At 40.1% G+C, this 20,991-nt stretch overlaps 2 protein-coding genes across 3 annotated transcripts in view; one reads left to right on the forward strand and one right to left on the reverse strand.

The window, feature by feature from the left end:
- csf1rb (colony stimulating factor 1 receptor, b) overlaps positions 1–7,066 on the forward strand; it is a 29,260-nt gene extending 22,194 nt beyond the window's left edge. Inside the window, exons 17-21 of the mRNA XM_037546206.1 lie at positions 1,950–2,072; positions 2,996–3,107; positions 3,204–3,303; positions 3,501–3,606; positions 6,133–7,066. Of these exons, the coding sequence (XP_037402103.1) occupies positions 1,950–2,072; positions 2,996–3,107; positions 3,204–3,303; positions 3,501–3,606; positions 6,133–6,285 (594 nt within the window). The 3' untranslated portion in view covers positions 6,286–7,066. The remainder of the gene's footprint in view (positions 1–1,949; positions 2,073–2,995; positions 3,108–3,203; positions 3,304–3,500; positions 3,607–6,132) is intronic.
- A 2,755-nt stretch (positions 7,067–9,821) lies between these two features.
- LOC108440619 (pterin-4-alpha-carbinolamine dehydratase 2-like) lies at positions 9,822–18,407 on the reverse strand. Of its 2 annotated transcripts, XM_037545690.1 has the most exons (4): positions 18,274–18,407; positions 16,084–16,215; positions 12,007–12,087; positions 9,822–10,794 (listed from the first exon to the last, which is right to left on the reverse strand). In XM_037545690.1, the coding sequence occupies exons 1-4, from the start codon at positions 18,358–18,360 to the stop codon at positions 10,699–10,701; spliced, it is 396 nt and encodes a 131-aa protein (XP_037401587.1). In that variant the 5' UTR covers positions 18,361–18,407; the 3' UTR covers positions 9,822–10,698. The 2 variants fall into 2 exon arrangements, with proteins under 2 accessions (XP_037401587.1, XP_037401588.1); XM_037545691.1 differs by lacking the exons at positions 16,084–16,215; positions 18,274–18,407 and adding an exon at positions 12,212–12,441.
- Between the last annotated feature and the right edge of the window lie 2,584 nt (positions 18,408–20,991).

Here is a 20,991-nt window from a genome sequence, read left to right on the forward strand (position 1 = left end):
CCACCCTTGTGACCAGAAAGTCACTGAGCAGTTCGTGACTGAAGTCACCTAATCCCGAACTGCTACCCAGGTGCTGTGGATAGGGCTGCCCACCGCTCTGGGCAAGTGTGCTCACTGCCCCCTAGTGTGTGTATGTGGTGTTTCACTGCACGGATGGGTTAAATGTGGAGGTGAAATTTCCCTGTTGTGGGACTAATTAGGGTCACTTACTCTTATTTATAAAACTCATGTTATTTTAGGATATTCACTTCCAAAATAAAAGTCCATAAAAGCGTTCTTTGCATTATGCCACATTTGGTTTCCTAAAGAATCACTTTTTGGTGAATGAGATGTGTGAATGTTTAAAGAACGATATAATGTAAAGAATCTACGAAGAACCTTTAAATTGGCGTAGGACTTTAATATTAAGGATGAAAGTATGTTAAACAGTAGAAATACACACTTTGCTCCAAATATTACTGCAGAATACACTCTTAAAAGCGATGGTTCTTCAATGGTTCTTCAGTAAAGAAAATGGTTCTATGTAGATCCATGAACACTTTTGTATGATTAAAGGGTTCTTTGCATCATGCTTAGCAACGACTCTGACAGCTGTAGGAGACGCTCGAGCCATTTGAACGTTTTTACTTCTTACTTTGCCTCAAAAAGAAAACGGACACTGTTAAGATCACATCTGACCGACAGCCGATTTGGTCCGACTCTGAAGACGAGACGAAACTAAATTCCCAAACTGTCGTCACCACTGAGGAGCTTTTCAGTCAGCAGCTGTGACAGAAGAACAGCTGAACAACCTGGAATCAGCCAGAAATGAACCCAACACCATTCGCCAAACTAAACGGGCTGTAAGAAGCTTTACAGACCGGCTGGAACAAAACAACATTAATACTGATCTGGAAAAACTGACCACACTGAGCTGAACCTGATCTTCTTCTTTTTCGTTCGGCTGCTCCCTTTAGAGGTGGCCACAGCGGATCATCTGCCTCCATCTTGCCATAACCACTGCCTCCTCTACTTTTACACCAACCATCTCCATGTCCACCTTCACTACATCCATAAACCTTCTCTGAGGTCTACCTCTTCTCCTTCTGCCCGGCAGCTCCATCTCCAACATTCTTTGCCCAATATATCCACTATTCCTCCTCAACACATGTCCAAACCATCTCAACCTGGCCTCTCTGGCTTCATCTCCAAACTGCTCCACCTTCACTGTCCCTCTGATCTGCTCATTTCTAATCTTGTCCATCCTTGTCACTCCCAACGAAAATCTCAGCATCTTCATCTCCGCCACCTCCAGCTCAGCCTCCTGTCTTTTAGACAGAGCCACAGTCTCCAAACCAGACATCATAGCAGGAGCACTGCTGTCTTGTAAACTTGAACCTGATATTGGGTCAGTTTTATAGCTCAATCTGAACTTCAAAAGGCGGGGCTTACAGCAGACTGAGCACGCCGCGTTCACGGCCCAGTTTATTAAATTATTACTGTATTTATTTAACTGCTGTATTAAAGCAGTAGAACACTCGAGGAGTGAGTTATCACCAATAACAGCACAGCTGTGATGATCTACGACAGCCGTGATGTTATTTTGCGCCAACACACAACCGCAAGTGTTCTATTGCTTAAATAAAGAACCATTTTCTTTAATGAAGAACCCTTGAAGGATCATCTTGTGTGTAGGGTAATGCTGATGTTTTTCTTTTTAAAATGCATAAATATGCATAAAAGGCATAAAAGCATGTTAAGTGAAGTAAAATCTGAGTTTTGGCACTGATTCATCCTGCATTTCAAAATTGAAAATCAAATAAAATGTTTATTTTTGTATTTATACATTACTGAATGCAATCTCCTTAACGGGAGTGTTTCCGTGTCTATCTGTAGTGTAGGAGCGTATAATAACTCTGTTCTAAAGTTCTACAGCGTGATCCTGGTTTGCTCTGTTTTTGTGTGTTTAGTGTATTCACAGAGATGTCGCTGCTCGGAATGTTCTCGTGACCGACTGCTTTGTTGCCAAGATCTGTGACTTCGGCCTCGCACGGGACATCATGAATGACTTGAACTACGTGGTGAGAGGAAATGTAAGTTCGGTTTGAATAGTGCAGCTGGTTACTGCAGATATGACCAGAGTGTGTTCACTATTATCAAATTACAACAATATAAATACCCCCCCCCAAAAAAAACAGCTTATTGACACTCACAGAATAGACTGGAGACTACACAAAGAAAAATGGTCAGTAAAGACACGAGGTGGGGCACTGTGACCAACTGCTCACCCCTTGTCTATGCTGGGAGTGTGCCTGATAACTCAGTTTGACATCATTCATAACCGCAACATAGAAATTGGCAAATAACTAGTGATAAAATCGACTCCAAGACAAAATATAACATCGCAGCAGTGTTTAATTAGTCACATTTGCTTTAAGGCTACCACTGCTACTGCCAATCTATACCTCTAAAAGATCTGCCTCTGTGGGATGTTTTGTTATCACTGGGTTTCTATTGCTATTTTATCAGATCCGCTTAAGCACCGACTTTTGGAGCTTGAACGACATTCAAGTGTCATTCTTTAGTTTGCAGTTTTGCAGTGAATCCTTCAGGAAATATTCCATCTTAAAGACTAACTCTTAATATGAGCGGATTAGCGTGTTCGCTATCTTCTGAGCTGGTTGTTAAACACGACTTTGTTCTTATGTAGAGTGTGATTAGCATAGCTTTGGGCTGTTTATGGGCGGTTTGTGAGCTCCTGCTGGTGTAGGTTTCCTTCCGTTCAGAGATGCACATGAAAGCTAAAACTCTTGTGATCAGTCAGTCATTCAACTGATGCAACAGAGTTAAAACATTAAAATAAAATAAAAAAATAAGACTGGGATATGATTATAGGATGGTATATAAAATTTATACCATTGTTGTAATTGAAATAAGGCCTAAAGTGAGAAATGAAATGAATAAAAATGAGATTTTTCCATTCTAATCCATCTAATATGTGATATTAACGGTTCAGGCTCGACTGCCCGTTAAGTGGATGTCTCCTGAGAGCATCTTTGAATGCATCTACACTGTGCAGAGTGATGTGTGGTCTTATGGAATCCTCCTGTGGGAGATATTTTCTCTGGGTGAGCCTCTCCTGCTTCCTAACTTCATCATGAACATCACAATGTTCTACATTTCTGTGACCACTAAGATTTCTCTGCTGTCTTTTGGGTTTAAAGGTAGAAGTCCTTATCCAGATGTTGCAGTTGATGCTCGGTTTTATAAGATGATCAAAGCTGGATATCACATGGCACAACCAGATTTTGCCCCGCCAGAGATGTGAGTTGAAAAATCTTTTTTTTTTTTTTTACGCAATTTGAAATCACTTGCTTCTGATGAATAAACCAAAAGACATTTTGCTAAGCAAACCACATTTTTTAACTGATGAGTTATGGAGTTTTCCTTTGACAGTGACAATATTGTACATAAAAACTAAAAATAAAAAACAAACAAACAAAATAAAACATTTTTCACAGGTACACAATTATGAAGAAGTGCTGGAGTCTGGAACCAACCTTGCGTCCAACGTTTGGAAAAATCGTACAGCTTATTGCAAAGCTACTGCCTGAATCCTCTGACCAAGTAAGAAACATTAAGAAACATCAGTTGCATAGTATTTTCACTCATCTCCACTTTACATAATCATATACGTTTATATAAATTGAGAATAGGATCCAGAATTCAAATGTAAATGCAATCCTATAATTCTACAATATCCTACAATAATACTGAATCCTTCCCTTAATCACTGAACTCTAACTCAAACACTCAGTCGTAACTCAGAAACCCAAACCTAACACAAACACTCAAAACTCACCCAACTCTACCTCACTCAACTCCAACTTACTCAACATTGTCTCAAACACTCAAAACTTAAGCACTCAAATCTAATTCAAATGCTCAGTCCCAGCTTAATCAATTCTGATGCAGTTAACTCTAGCTCACCAAACCCTAAGTGAAATACTCAATCATAACTTATTCCACCCTAAATCACACAACCCTACATCAAACCCTCAACCCTAACTTACTGAACAGCTACTCAAACACTGAACCCTAACTCAACCCCTCAACCCTAACTTATTGAACATCTACCCAAACACTGAATCCTAACTCAACACCTCAACCCTAACTTATTGAACATCTACCAAAACACTGAATCCTAACTCAACCCCTCAACCCTAACTTATTGAACATCTACCCAAACACTGAATCCTAACTCAACCCCTCAACCCTAACTTATTGAACATCTACCCAAACACTGAATCCTAACTCAACACCTCAACCCTAACTTATTGAACATCTACCAAAACACTGAATCCTAACTCAACCCCTCAACCCTAACTTATTGAACATCTACCAAAACACTGAACCCTAACTCAACCCCTCAACCCTAACTTATTGAACATCTACCCAAACACTGAATCCTAACTCAACACCTCAACCATAACTTATTGAACATCTACCCAAACACTGAATCCTAACTCAACCCCTCAACCCTAACTTATTGAACATCTACCCAAACACTGAATCCTAACTCAACACCTCAACCCTAACTTATTGAACATCTACCAAAACACTGAATCCTAACTCAACCCCTCAACCCTAACTTATTGAACATCTACCAAAACACTGAACCCTAACTCAACCCCTAAACCCTAACTTATTGAACATCTACCCAAACACTGAATCCTAACTCAACACCTCAACCCTAACTTATTGAACATCTACCAAAACACTGAATCCTAACTCAACCCCTCAACCCTAACTTATTGAACATCTACCAAAACACTGAACCCTAACTCAACCCCTCAACCCTAACTTATTGAACATCTACCCAAACACTGAATCCTAACTCAACACCTCAACCCTAACTTATTGAACATCTACCAAAACACTGAATCCTAACTCAACACCTCAACCCTAACTTAGTGAACAGCTACCAAAACACTGAATCCTAACTCAACCCCTCAACCCTAACTTATTGAACATCTACCAAAACACTGAATCCTAACTCAACCCCTCAACCCTAACTTATTGAACATCTCCCAAAACACTGAATCCAAACTCAACCCCTGAACCCTAACTTATTGGAACATCTACCAAAACACTGAATCCTAACTCAACACCTCAACCCTAACTTATTGAACATCTACCAAAACACTGAATCCTAACTCAACCCCTCAACCCTAACTTATTGAACATCTACCCAAACACTGAATACTCAACCCCTCAACCCTAACTTATTGAACATCTCCCAAAACACTGAATCCAAACTCAACCCCTGAACCCTAACTTATTGAACATCTACCCAAACACTGAATCCTAACTCAACCCCTCAACATTAACTTATTGAACATCTCCCAAAACACTGAATCCAAACTCAACCCCTGAACCCTAACTTATTGAACATCTACCAAAACACTGAATCCTAACTCAACCCCTCAACCCTAACTTATTGAACATCTCCCAAAACAGTGAATCCTAACTCAACCCCTCAACCCTAACTTATTGAACATCTACCCAAACACTGAATACTCAACCCCTCAACCCTAACTTATTGGAACATCTACCAAAACACTGAATCCTAACTCAACCCCTCAACCCTAACTTATTGAACATCTACCCAAACACTGAATCCTAACTCAACCCCTCAACATTAACTTATTGAACATCTCCCAAAACACTGAACCCAAACTCAACCCCTGAACCCTAACTTATTGAACATCTACCAAAACACTGAATCCTAACTCAACCCCTCAACCCTAACTTATTGAACATCTACCCAAACACTGAATACTCAACCCCTCAACCCTAACTTATTGAACATCTACCCAAACACTGAATACTCAACCCCTCAACCCTAACTTATTGCACCTCTACTCAAACACTAAACTCTAACTCAAACCTTCAACCCTAACTCACTGAACCTCTATTCAAACACTCTAGCTTAAGCACTTGACCCTAACCCAAGTGTCCAATCCTAACCGTGCTGTACTGTGACTGTTTGTTTAGCAGTATATATATATATATATATATATATATATACATATATATATATATATATATATATAAAACAAAACTGAACTTTTACTGTGTTTTCATCTTCAGCAATATAAGAACGTTCAGCAGGAGCTCCAGCAGAAACTTCCATCCATGCAACACGTTTCACTCAAAGCCTGCGAGGATCCATCTGACCGAACAACATCTCAGGAAGAAGAGCAACAGCCTCTAATGCAATTAAATAACTACCAGCTGTGCTGAACAGGTGACCTGTAGTGTTCGTGAAGAACCTTTACAGCAAAGTGAATGGGTTCAAAACAGACCGTCACTGGATTTAATGGCATTTCATTGATTTTTGTATGTGTATTATTGAGGTAAAGCGGAAACTGTTTAAGGTCAGTCAGAGAGTGAAGTGTAATCTGCTGAAAACTTCATCACCACCTCATCGGACTTTTCTTTAGCATTAGGTTCTAATCTTCCTGTTTCAGAAGAATTACTTTCTTATGTAGTCTAATTTTAGAAACTCTGTTTCTTTCTGTGTCAGCAGCTGGTGATATATGAGTGTAGAACGATATATTTTAGCTATTTTGTTTATCATTTTACAGTAGTAATTTCACAGCTGTCATTTTTTGCACCAGAACTTTTACACCAAAAGTGCTAAAAAGCAACTTTTTAGAAAATTTTACTTTTTTAGCATTTTGCCATATAATCACTAAGCTTTTATTTCTCTTTGCACAGTTCTTGATGTACAGTTTGTACAGTCAGATTTCTGACTAAAGTTCATTTGAGAAGAACTTTTTGAATTTTTTTTTTTCTGGACTATGAAAAAGAACGTCTGAAATTATTGTGAACATATTCCACATTTTAAATATGTCCAGATAAATTCTCACTATTGCAACAGAAAACAAATGACTGGGAACGACAAAAACTGACAATTAAATAATAAAGTAAAATCTGGTTTTAACTCTGTATATAACCATTCACTTGTGGGTCTACTTTTATTGTATAAAATGTTTTAACAATTAAAAAATTATCAATTGAATCAATTTTGAATATTATTTCAGAATAATAATTTTTCAATAATTATTTTTCAATGTATATTTTTGTTTTAGATGAAGTTGCGAATTTTGAAAAACTGCATGAAGAGCCAGAATAAGAAAACAGAACTTTAATTTGAATGGTTTAACATTAGTGTATTTGTGTGATGTGGAAATCATGTTACAATGCAATTAATATTTTATGCAATATTGTTCAACACAATCAAACTAATTAAACCAATTACTAATTACTACCGTCCACCACCTAAACAAGAATGATCACTAAGCAAGATTTTAATCTGTGTAGATATTTAATATGCAATGAAGCAGCAGTAAGGAGATTTATTCACTAAATTAATCTGAAATATTAACCACACATAAAACACTCTTTAATATTAGGCTATGCATCACAAATAAGCTGATCAACAGGAAATTGAACCGTATATAAATATATATATATATATATATATATATATATATATATATATATATATATATATGACTTTACATCTACAAGGTGGACCGACAAGGTAGGAGTGTCTAATAGAGTGGACAGTGAGTGGACACAGTGTTTAAAAACTCCAGCAGCACTGCTGTGTCTGATCCACTCAGACCAGCACAACACACACTAACACACCACCACCACGTCAGTGTTACTGCAGTGCTGAGAATGATCCACCACTCAAATAGCACCTGCTCTGTGAGGGTCCATGGGGGTCCTGACCGCTGAAGAACAGGGTAACAGAGTATCAGAGAAACAGATGGACTACAGTCTGTAACTGTAGAACTACAAAGACCAGCTATACAGTAAGTGGAGCTGATAAAGTGGACAGTGAGTGTAGAAACAAGGAGGTGGTCATGTTTTTGCATATTTTGTCACACTTGAATGTTTCATATCATTAAAACCACTTTTTTACCCAAGTAACCACCAAATGCTGTGTTTAAATGATGGTTTTATTTATTGAAGGAAAATGCTGTGTGGAAAAAAGGAACTGCCCCCGAGATACTAAAGCAACCAGTTAACCAAATTCAATTCACTATTGGGACTCAATTTCACCATAAACACACAGATTGCCGACAGACCTGCTGAATCTAAACATCATTAAAATGGAACCTGTCTGGCAACGTAAAGCTGGCTAGGTCTCAAAAAGCAGTGCATGATACGATGTTATACAGTAAGACTTATAAAAGATTTAAATGAAGATGCAATACAAAGTCATTGAAATCTAACAGTCCGGAAAGGGTTACAAAGCCATCGCTAAGGCTCTGGGACTCCAGCGAACCAAAGTCAAAGCTACCATCCTCAAATGGAGAAAACCTAGAACAGTGGCAAACGTTCTCAGCCTGCCAAAATTTCACCGAGTGCATCGATCCAGGAGGTCACAAAAGAACCCAGATGAACTTCTAAAGTTGGAAAGTTGCAAAATGCAAACTACTGCTGACCAAAAACAAGACAAGGCTCATCTCATATTTGCCAAAAAACATCTAGTTGCCCCCCAAGATTTTTCGGATAATATTCTGTGGACTGAGGATTCAAAGGCGGAAAATTTTGGAAGATATGGGTCCCATTACATCTGGCGTAAATCTAACACTGCTTTCCACCATAAGAACAGCATTCCAACAGTGAAACATGGTGGTGGTAGTGTGATGGTCTGGGGCTGCTTTGCTTCTGCAGGACGTGGACGACTTGCCATAATTGATGGAACCACAACTTCTGCTCTCTGCGAGAAAATTCCTGAAGGGGAATGTCCACCCATCAGTTTGTGACCGTGACAGCAGACCACAGACAATGATCTAAAGCACACAAGCAAGTCCACGTCTGAATGGCTTAAAAGAAAATGAAGGTTTTGGAGAGGCCGAGTCAAAGTCCTGACTTGAATCTCTTTGAGATGCTGTGGCAAGACCTTAAACAGACAGTTCATGTTTGAAAACCTTCCAATGTAGCTCAACCTAAACAATTCTGCAAAGAAGAGCGGGCTGGAATTCCTCCAGTGTGCTGTAAAAGACTCATCACAAACGACTGATCGAAGTTGTTACTGCCAACGGTGGCACTACCAGGTTTTAGGTTTAGGGGGCAATTACTTTTTACACATGGGTGATACAGGTTTTCGATAAATCTTTATCTTCAATAAATGACACAAGCTCCACTTTGTGGTCATTCATGTTGTTTGTATCTTATTTAAAATTAGTTGGTTGATCTGAAACATTTAAATGTGACAAGCTAGCAAAAATAGGAAAAATCAGGCATATAGTTTTTCACAGAACTGTATATATAATTCAGATACTCAACACTTCAAACTGATCTAAAAATAATGTAAAGATATTTTTGGTAGAGTAGTATTTAGCTTGACAAATAAGGCTTATGACAAATAAGGCTTTCAAAATGATTATTTTAAAAAATAAATATTAAAAAGGAAATTATTTTTATACCTGCAAGAATCTGTTCGGAGTTGATGCCTGTGTTAAAGCTTTTATAATGGTATGGATTCATTTTTAAACAGGACTGTTGGTTGTACCACCTAGAAAATGTCAAGTGGTGTGACCACAAAAACATAATTAGCTGTTTACGACGAAGGAGCATGTATTCAATCTAGACTCGGAAACCAATTTGCATTTGTCCTAGAACTCGAGTGTGTATATACATTAAAAAGAAAAGACACAAACATTACAACAATAATAATAATAATAATAATAATAATAATAATAATAATAATAATAATAATAACACATGCTCATGTTTTTTCTGTGACCACTCCAGCTGACCTGGTAAACTGGACCAGCCTGACCATGACTCAATTTTTTTTTTTTTGATATTTGTGAAAGAGCTGCTGACTGCACCATGAAAGTCACTTGGGGTCTTCTTTATGATGCAGTGCCCTGCACATTTCTTCATAAAAGTATGTCAGAATAAAAGTCCTTTTGTCGTTTGTGCCACCACATATGATAAAATCGGTGAGTAGAAACAAAAGTTTATCATTCACATTTTAAGGCATTTGGCTGACGCTCTGATCCAGAGCGACTTACAATTTGATCATTTTACACAGGTAGGCCAAGGTGGTGTTAGGAGTCTTGCCCAAGGACTCTTATTGGTATAGTGTATGGAGCTGACTCTGGTGGGGGATTGAACCCCAGTCTACAGCGTAGAAGGCAGAGGTGTTAGCCACTACACTAACCAACCACCTTATCAGTGAGGTGAATATTTTCAGAGCTGTAAAGATGCCGTAATTTTAAAGGTTCCAAACGTCTACAGAATTTAATATTACAAAACCACCCTTTTAATAGTTTATTTAATCTGCATACATGGTTGGGCTGCCACACCACCTGGCATTTTTAGACTTTGGGAAGCCTAAGCGCCTAAAATGACTTCTATTTTGAAGCACTGAAATTGCCTTCACATAAAGGATGTACTGTAGACTTATGTGACAGGTCATGTATTTATTAAATTATTTAACGAGAAAAATATATATTTGTACACAAAAAAAAATGCATGTGATGTCACTCACCCTAATATCAGGCTATGCTACTAAACGTGTCTGACGTTGTGAAGAAAAGTCATGAAGAAGGAAGACTAAATTGTCTAGTGCCAAAAAAAAAAACTTGTCTACAAATGTGAAATCAGTCTTTTTCTTAACAGGCGCTACATAGTCAGAGCCACTTTATCAATAAATTTGGCCAGTCTGATGTCTTTTTTGGACAGTCCTCCGCAATCATGAGTCGTTAACGTGATCTGGACCTGAAAGAAAATCAAAAGGTTAAGCTGTAAATAAAATCCTGCATGATTAAGCAGTGATTAAATGGTTTACCGCTCCGCAGGACTAACATCTCAACCACTGTGTCACACAGAAATTCAGAAAGTGGAGGCTAAAGGCTGAAAAGACTGAAAGAAGATCTCTGAAGATTTAAGGTTTTGTTTGTCATATTCACTGCTACTTATCTCAGTCATGGTTTCACTGCTACACAGATGGTTATTTTCACCAGAAAATATCAGGTTTACACCAATCAGGCAGAACATTCTGACCTCCTCGTTTCTACGCTCACTGTACACTTTATCAGCTCCACTTACTGTATAGCTGCACTCTGTAGTTCTACAGTTACAGACTGTAGTCCATCTGTTTCTCTGATACTCTGTTACCCTGTTCTTCAGTGGTCAGGACCCCCATGGACCCTCACAGAGCAGGTACTATTTGGGTGGTGGATCATTCTCAGCACTGCAGTAACACTGACGTGGTGGTGGTGTGTTAGTGTGTTGCACTGGTCTGAGTGGATCAGACACAGCATTGATGGAGTTTTTAAACACGGTGTCCACTCACTGTCCACTCTATTAGACACTTCTATGTAAAGTCAGAGACGACAGCTCATCTGCTGCACAGTTTGTGTTGGTCGCCCTCTAGTCCTTCATCAGTGCTCATATGATGCCCACAGGATGCTGTTGGCTCTTTTTGGTTGGTGGGCTATTCTCAGCCCAGCAGCGACACTGAGGTGTTTAAGAACTCCAGCAGCACTGCTGTGTCTGATCCATTCACACCAGCACAACACATACTAACGCACCACCACCACGTCAGTGTCACTGCAGTGCTGAGAATGACCCACCACCCAAACAGTACCTGCTCTATGAGGGTCCATGGGGGTCCTGACCACTGAAGAACAGGGTAACAGAGTATCAGAGAAACAGATGGACTACAGTCTGTAACTGTAGAACTACAGAGTGCAGCTATACAGTAAGTGGAGCTGATAAAGTGGACAGTGAGCGTAGAAACGAGGAGGTGGTCAGAATGTTGTGCCAATGAATTTTCTCCTTTCTTTTCGCTGAAACTCTGAAGTCTAGGGTGGAAATGTGAGATACTGCTACAGTCTAATGTGACTGTTAATAGTGTAAATGCAATGAGTTTATTTGTTACTCTGAATGCTGTGATAGGCGTTATAGGTGTTTGGTGGTTGTTATTACCTTGTTATAAACATTAAACCACTCTGGATGATGGTTCATCTTCTCTGCTTGCAGAGCCACTCGAGACATGAAGCCAAAAGCCTGCAGAGATAAAACAGAGCAGATTACAGTAACGAACAAGGAACAGATCTAGAGCCTCAATATGCAGCAAAAACACCATCTACAAACATAATTATAGTGTTACAAGTGCAGCACTAATACTTACAAAACAACCATGAATGCCGTTGTACTATAGATGACATGTTCTGTTGTTTTTCAAAGTGAAAATAAGTTAACTCATCCGCTACAGAAGGCTTGCAGAACGGCGGTCCTGGAGGGCCAGTGTCCAGCACAGTTTGGTGGTTTCCTTTCTCACACACACATCCATAAAACCTGGCAATTAATAGATGAGTGTTTAAGGTGTGTCTGCGCTGAGAAATCACCATACTGCTCAACAGCAGCCCACCAGGACTGGAGTCGCCCCCCCCAAATGACATTTGCTGCACATTTAATGCACAATTTCTAAGTATATATTTATTTCTTGGCTTAAAATAATAAAGAAATATGTATTCAGTGACTTTTGCACAGGTCACATTTAACGTTAGTTTGTTTATGTTCAAAATCAGAAAAGAAACAGTAACTGCGCATTAAAATATGCAGAGGGTGTTCTCTGTAGCACAGAGGTCACTAATAGGGGGTCTGCAGTCCGAGTCCCGACCCAGACGCTGTCCTATGTGGACCTGGGCCTACAACTGATAAACTATGGAGAATTATTTCATTTTAACGGGGTGGTCCTGTTTTAATCAGCGTAGCTTTTCTAATCATTACGTTACTGATTTAGAGGCCCAGGACTCACAGACCAATCGCATGCGCTGTAAATATCACACATGAAGTTAATCCGCCAATCAGATCTGTGCATTACAATGAGCACTGAGACTCGAGTGACGTCACACAGGGAAGGGATGAGGCAAGAAACAGCAGTCAGAGAGGAAAGTGAGTCAGAGGGAAGTTATTCCACATGACGTGACTCTAAAAAGAGAAAACTGACAGTAAATGTTGTTGAAATCTGACTGAACTGGACTTTATTTGATCTTCTTCTTCTTCTTTCGGCTGCTCCCTTTAGGGGTCGCCACAGCGGATCATCTGCCTCCATCTTGCCCTATCCACTGCCTCCTCTACTTTCACACCAACCATCTCCATGTCCACCTTCACTACATCCATAAACCTTCTCTGAGGTCTACCTCTTCTCCTTCTACCCGGCAGCTCCATCTCCAACATTCTTTGCACAATATATCCACTATTCCTCCTCAACACATGTCCAAACCATCTCAACCTGGCCTCTCTGGCTTTAGCTCCAAACTGCTCCACCTTCACCGTTCCTCTGATCTGCTCATTTCTAATCTTGCAAATCCTTGTCACTCCCAATGAAAATCTCAGCCTCTTCATCTCTGCAGCTCTGCACATCACCCTTGTTCTTAAAAATGGGGACCAGTACACTGCTTCTCCACTCATCAGGCATCCTCTCACTCTCCAGGAATTTGTTAAACAACCTGGTTAAAAAGTCCACTGCCTTCTCTCCTAAACATCTCCATACCTCCACAGGTCTGTCATCTGGACCAACTGCCTTTCCATTCTTCATCCTTTTTAAAGCTGCCCTCACTTCCACCTTACTAATTCTCTGCACTTCCTGATCCACTATCTCTCCCCCCGTTGTCCTCCCCTCTCTCTCGTTTTCCTCATTCATTAGTTCTTCAAAGTACTCCTTCCATCTACTCAACACTCTCTGATCACTCACTAGTACATTTCCCTCTCTATCCTTTATCAGCCTAACCTGCTGTACATGCTTCCCAGCTCTATCTCTCTGTTTAGCCAAGCGATACAAGTCCTTTACTCCTTCTTTACTGTCCAGCCTCTCATACAGCTCATCACAGGCCTGAGCCTTTGCCTTTGCCACCATTCTTTTCGCTATGCGACTAGCCTCACAGTATTCCTGCCTACTTCCTTCATCTCTCTGGTTATCCCACTTTTTCGTAGCTGCCTTCTTCTTCTGAATACTCTCCTGGACTTCCTCATTCCACCACCAACTTTCCTTGTCTTCTTTCCTCTGACCAGACGAAACACCCAACACATTCTTGCCAGTTTCTCTCACCACCTTAGCTGTAGTTTCCCAGTCCTCAGGTAGCTCCTCACTGCCCCCAAGGGCCTGTTGCAATTTTTCCCTGAACTGCCTGCAACCATCCTCCTCCTTCAGCTTCCACCATCTAATCTTTGGCTCTGTCTTCACTCTCTTCCTCTTCTCTGTTTCTAATCTCATTCTACAGACAACCACCCTATGTTGCCTTGCTACACTTTCCACTGGGACCACTTTACAATCTCCAATCTCCTTTAGGTGGCATCTCCTGCTAAGGATATAATCCACCTGTGTGCACCTCCCTCCACTCTTGTATGTCACCTTGTGTTCTTCCCTCTTCTGAAAATACGTGTTCACCACAGCCATTTCCATTCTCTTTCCAAAATCTACAACCATCTGACCTTCCGCATTTCTGTCTTTCACACCATACATACCCAGCACCTCTTCATCCCCTCTGTTCCCTTCACCAACATGTCCATTGAAGTCTGCACCAATCACCAATCTCTCCTCTCTAGGGACACCATCTACCACTTCATCCATCTTACTCCAAAATTCCTCTTTCTCCTCTAACTGACAACCAACCTGTGGTGCATATGAACTGACCACATTCAAAATTACACCATCAACCTCCAACTTCAGGCTCATGATCCTGTCTGACACTGTCTTTACATCCAGAACACTTTTCCCAAGCTGTTCCTTTAGGATTATCCCTACTCCATTTCTCTTCCTCTTTACACCATGATAGAACAGTTTGAATCCACCTCCAATGTTCCTGGCCTTGCTTCCTTTCCATCTGGTCTCCTGAACACACAGAATATCTACCTTCCTTCTCTCCATCATGTCTGCAAGCTCTCTGCCTTTACCAGTCATTGTCCCTATGTTCAGAGTCCCTACTCTAACCTCCACACTCCTGCCTTTCCTTCTCTCTCGCTGCCTTCTAACCCGCCTTCCTCCTCTCCTCTCTTATGGTCTTCGACCTACAGTAGACCAATTTCCACCGACACTCTGCTGGTCAACAGCACCGGAGGCGGTCGTTGTTAACCCGTTGTTGTTAACGACCGATCCGGTATGGCAATCATATTTGTGATGATAGTTTTGGCACAAGTTTTACGCCGGATGCCCTTCCTGACAAAACCCTCACCATTTATCCAGGCTTAGGACCGGCACCAGAAGTACACAAAGTACACCCCTAATGGCTGGTTTGGACTTTATTTGATCTGATGTTCAGTAAATGTTGTTGAAATCTGACTTAACTGGACTTTATTTGATCTGATGTTCAGTAAATGTTGTCGAAATCTGACCGAACTGGACTTTATTTGATCTGATGTTCAGTAAATGTTGTCGAAATCTGACCGAACTGGACTTTATTTGATCTGATGTTCAGTAAATGTTGTCGAAATCTGACCGAACTGGACATTATTTGATCTGATGTTCAGTAAATGTTGTCGAAATCTGACCGAACTGGACATTATTTGATCTGATGTTCAGTAAATGTTGTCAAAATCTGACCAAACTGGACTTTATTTGATCTGATATTCAGTAAATGTTGTTGAAATCTGACTGAACTGGACATTATTTGATCTGATGTTCAGTAAATGTTGTCGAAATCTGACCGAACTGGACTTTATTTGATCTGATGTCCAGTAAATGTTGTCGAAATCTGACCGAACTGGACTTTATTTGATCTGATATTCAGTTGTCGACTGTATAAGGTGTTGATATTCCTCCTCGGCTACTTCAGTAAACAGTATACAGCACCGAATCATAATGCAAATTAAACACCATGATGTGCTGGACCTTTGCTTGAGGATATTTTCTCTAACTGGACCTTACTGAATTTTAATTAAAGACCCCTGCTGTAGAGGATGTGCTAATATACCTTCATTTGGAAAATATAATTTGACTGGAGTGCACAAACGTTTGCATACAACAGTAGGATGACCTCAGTATGGTGTCATGATGACAACCTGGTTGAATGTTTTGAAGTGCAGTTCTTTATACAGTGCGTCTCTCTCCTCCAGCTCCACCCAGCCTGTGGCCTTCAGCTCCATCATCAGCTGCTCTCTCTCCGCTGGAGACAACCAGGACGCGTCTGTAGCCTAAACACCAACACCAACACTCATTAGATCTCATCTTTCTACACTGTCAGACAGAAAATCCTACAGCAGGAAATAGAACACGTTACAGACGAAAGAGTAACAGCGTTCTGGCGCCACCTGCTGTTTAAAAAGAACAGAGACAGCAGTGGTTTGAAAATGACAGAGGAAAAAATTATTTAATTTGTAGAAAGCTTTTACACCCTGTGTTGAGTATAAATTATGATAGTATATGCTTTAAACTAAGAAAAACATTAAAATGACTATACATCTGATTCAGTATAGATAGGACTGAATTCAGTTCACACACACAAAAACAAATCAGATTAAGTTTGGACTTTTTAGGAACTGCTGAATGAAATGTATTAAAAAGAGAGAGAGAGAGAGAGAGTGAGAGAGAGAGAGAGAGAGAGAGAGAGAAACACAGAGAGACTCGAGAGAGAGAGCGAGAGAGCGAGAGAGAGAGCGAGAGAGAGCGAGAGACAGAGGTAATTTCGGGGGGGAAAAAAGTATTTTCACCTATTTCTTTCATTTTATTCAGAACTTCAGTTCAAGCACACATTGAAAACTCGTAGATATTTACTGAAACACACACACATTAGTCATGAAGGCACCTGCTGTTTAATTCTAGGGGATAAAGAAAATGTTACAGGCTCAGAGGGAAAATAAAACAAGAAAAATGCAGGATGTATATTTAACCTCATACTTATAATGAAGGAAAAACGGTTAACTTGGTTAAAGGACAGCTCCACCAATTTTTCAAAATTTCTACACAATTAAATGGTCCAGATGTAAAAGTCATTCAGAGTGGTTTGGTGCGAAATGAGACGTTCTAGATAAACTTAGCGCCACGACTGCTCACGGTGGTGGTGATAGGAACCAGACGTCCACCTCTAAAAGCTTCCTCGCTGAAAGTTATTAGATGAAATAGCTCTGAATGCATTGCGTGAAGCCTGAATAATTTAGAGACAAAGGTTTTGGCCTAAAAATGTCTTTTTAATCAACTTATTTAAAGCCATTCACGGAGGAGGGATATATTTAGGATTTTGTGAGGCAAAATAGTCCACCACAATTTCCAAATTTTTCCAAACTTGAATTGCCTGAACTAAATGTCAGTTAAATGCAACTGAAATTGAAGTTGAGTGTGAAAGATTAGATCTGATCCCAACCATGTTGTTGATACTCAACTGAGTACCAGCAGAAAGTCTGTTAATAATTTACATGTCTGTAGATCATCTATAGGGGTCATCCAAATATAGTGTGACCCAGATTGTCCACTATTTTACCATCAAAGTTCCATATAAACAGCAGCGTAGGTTCTCTGGTGGTTCTGGATAGCAAATAAAGTGTCTATATCTGCGCTGCAGTCATGGTGATCCCTGGTTTCTGTCACCACCACTGTAAAGACACCTGAACCATTTTCAGAACAAGCCGCTCTGAATCTCTCTGTTTACATTTTAACCTCTGACTTATGCAGGAATGTTAGTCCACTAGTAACTGTAACCTCAGTGAACACAATTCAGAGGCTGAAGCCGAGTCTTCATTCGAATTGTCCGTTCCACCTTAAATGGTGCAGACGTTAACTGCTGAACCATTTAAGGTAGAACGGAAAATACTCAGTCAACTTCTTCAGCTTTGCTGCAACGTTCGCCAACATAATGTGACCTAAAGGCAGAGGCGGAAAATTCCGGTCCAGAAAGTAAAAAATCCGTCCCAGGATTTTGTTCCAACGGCCTGGATTCTCTCCGTAGCTCAAACCACCAGTAGAGCTGTGCAGGCAGTTGGAACAAAATCCTGGAACGGATTTTTGCTTTCTGGACCTGAATTTTACACCTCTGACTAAAACATCCCCTAAATCAAGACAACACAGCTCTCGGGCGAGACTGGTCGGCGTTACGGGCAGTTCGCAGGTGTTTATATCCAAATAACCGATAAAGGAGCTAAAGAAGCTAAAGGACCTAAAGAAGCTAAGCGGTGTTTACATTTAGAAACGCGCCGCCTTCATTCACAATCACAACCTACAACACAACAAAACCTTTACTAGCCGCCAGGGTCTCTTACCATTTCAGCTGCAGGCAGAAAGAAAAGTCTCTGTTTGTGAAAAACTCTCTGCCATTGAAAACGAGGAGTAAACATTAACCAGCCCATCACCTGAGTCTCAGGACCACTGAGCTGCCTTCACCTCGCCTGAACAAAAAAACACATTGTGGTCAGACGTGGACGAAGCACAGGTCATGTACCTGAGTTAAAGCAGAGACACCCAAGGTAAAATATCACTCCAGTAACAGTAGAAGTTCCTCCCTTTAGACCTCCACTTGAGTAACAGTACTAAAGTATTTACCTTCAAATGTACTTAAGTATAAAGTAAAAGTACTAAAAGAGTAATTCTGGCTCTGATGTCCTGTTATCATTTTTATAACCAGACTGGCTTCATTAAGATTAAGAGACCCTTATTAGTCCCACAACAGGGAAATTTCACCTCCGCATTTAACCCATCTGTGAAGTGAAACACCACATACACTCTAGTGAGCGCACGCGCACACACGCACACACACACACACACACACACACACACACACACACACACACACACACACACACACACACACACACACACACACACACACACACACTAGGGGGCAGTGAGCACACTTGCCCAGAGCGTTGGGCAGCCCAATCCACAGCACCCGGGGAGCAGTTGGGGGTTAGGTGTCTTGCTCAAGGACACCTCAGTCATGTGCTGTCGGCTCTGAGGATCGAACCAGCGACCTTCCGGTCACAAGGCTGGATCCCTAACCTCCAGCCCATGACTACCCCCCAAATCTGTACTCCAGGTGAACTCATGAACTAATTTCAGGTGAAAGTCCTCCAGCGTCTCTCTTGGTAAACCAGTCTTTTAATAGACCGTCATTAATTAGTGACGCTGACGTCTATTAAAATGATCAGAAGCACAAAACACTGAAGGTAAACAGTTTCCATCAGGGAGAACCGAGTGGCTCTGAAATCACTTTTTACACACAAGCAAAGTTTCAGTTTCAGATTTATTTACAACTTAGTTCCAAGTTTAAGTTGAATAAAAACTGGCTTTAAACTCAGGATCACAGATGAGCTCCTTTACTATGTTGATCTGTAGGCGTCTGTTCATAAACATAAACCAGCCCAAACTCATTTACTATAAAATGAAATGGTGTTTGTAGAAATTCAGAAAAAAGCCGCGTCAGTCTCGACTGCATATGTGGACATATTTCTATATTGAGCTCTATTTACACAAAGTTAGGTTAGTTCATCATTTATGTTGAACAGACTCTCCCAAAGTTTTACGCTGCTGCGCTGACGTTGAACCGCGTGCTGCACTGGGTCGGTATGACCAACAGGTCAAAACCAGCTCTAAACAAAGTGACCGCTGGGCCCTGATTGGTGCTCTGGCTTTGCGCTTCTTTCGTTTTGACATGTTACGTTTTTATACACACAGAAACCAAAAGGAACGACAGATTTCTCAAAATGTAGGAGGAAAAAGTCGGATATTAGACTCTGAAATGTAGTGGAGTGAAAGGAAAAAGTCGCCCAGTAATGGAGAAACTTTAGTACAGTAATGAATTACATTTACTGTCCACCACTGATTGTGGTCACTGCAGAGCCAAAAGTCCAGGTGGGTTGGCTGGATCTGATCCAGCTCCTCCCACGGCATGTTTTAATTGGTCTGAACTAGAGTGGAGCTGATAAACTGGACAATGAGTGTAGAAACGAGGTAGAACGAGCTAATGAAGTGGCTTATCGGGATAGACGCCTTCACTTCCTCAGAAGGTTAAAAAAGTTGACCTGCCACTAAAGCTCCTCTGCAACTTCTACAGAGCCACAGTGGAGCATCTGGACCAGCTGCATCACCGTCTGGTACAGCAGCACCACTGCTGCTGAACACGCGGCCCATTAAATATATATATATATATATATATTTGTATTTAAAGTATATGAGGGGGCTATGCACTGAAGATTTTCACTCACCTTTGCACCTGTGAAATGTGACAAACCTTTTGATTTGATCTAACTCCTTAACCTAATCGAGGACACTTGTGTATCATGTAGTAAACCAGACTGTCTAAATTTACTGTAACGTTCTAATGTTGAAATTACTTTATTACTGTAGATTATTTTTTATAAATGTGCTCACACATAAAAGCAGCAGCCACCACAGGGTGTAACTCTGCATGTATAAAAGAAGTAAATAAATAAACGTTTAGTATTTAAATTTGTGGTAAATTCTGTTGGTGTTGCGATAAAGAAGGACAGTTTAGTTTGTTTAATAAAGACTTAACTCTAATGTAAATATATCAACTGGAAAAATCAGGAAAAAAAAGCTAGAGTGTGTTCTGATTAAGCTAAAGTGAGGAAATTATGTACAGCTGTATGAGGGAGGAATATTTAACAGCAGTTTTTTTATTACACGTCATTTTCATATGTTTTATTACATGTCATTTCTTTCATGGTAGAAGTAGTTTTGCTCACCTGTTTAAAAGATCTGAGCAATCTTTTAAACTAATTTTGACTGTTCACCTCACTTTATTTTTAACTATAAATAATTACTGAATTAATAATTTTTTATTAAACCTACAATAGCAACTATTATTTATTAAACCTACCAAAAAACTGACAAGTTTTTTTAATTTTATTTTTTTTTAAGTATTTTATCAACAATTTAACAACAATATTTAGCAAACAATACACATTACTTCATGACTTAAACATCAGATTTTCACTAAATGGCTCATATTCATGAGCAGG

The sequence above is a fragment of the Pygocentrus nattereri genome, chromosome 16, assembly GCF_015220715.1.
Source record: "Pygocentrus nattereri isolate fPygNat1 chromosome 16, fPygNat1.pri, whole genome shotgun sequence".
NCBI classification, from domain to species: domain Eukaryota; kingdom Metazoa; phylum Chordata; class Actinopteri; order Characiformes; family Serrasalmidae; genus Pygocentrus; species Pygocentrus nattereri.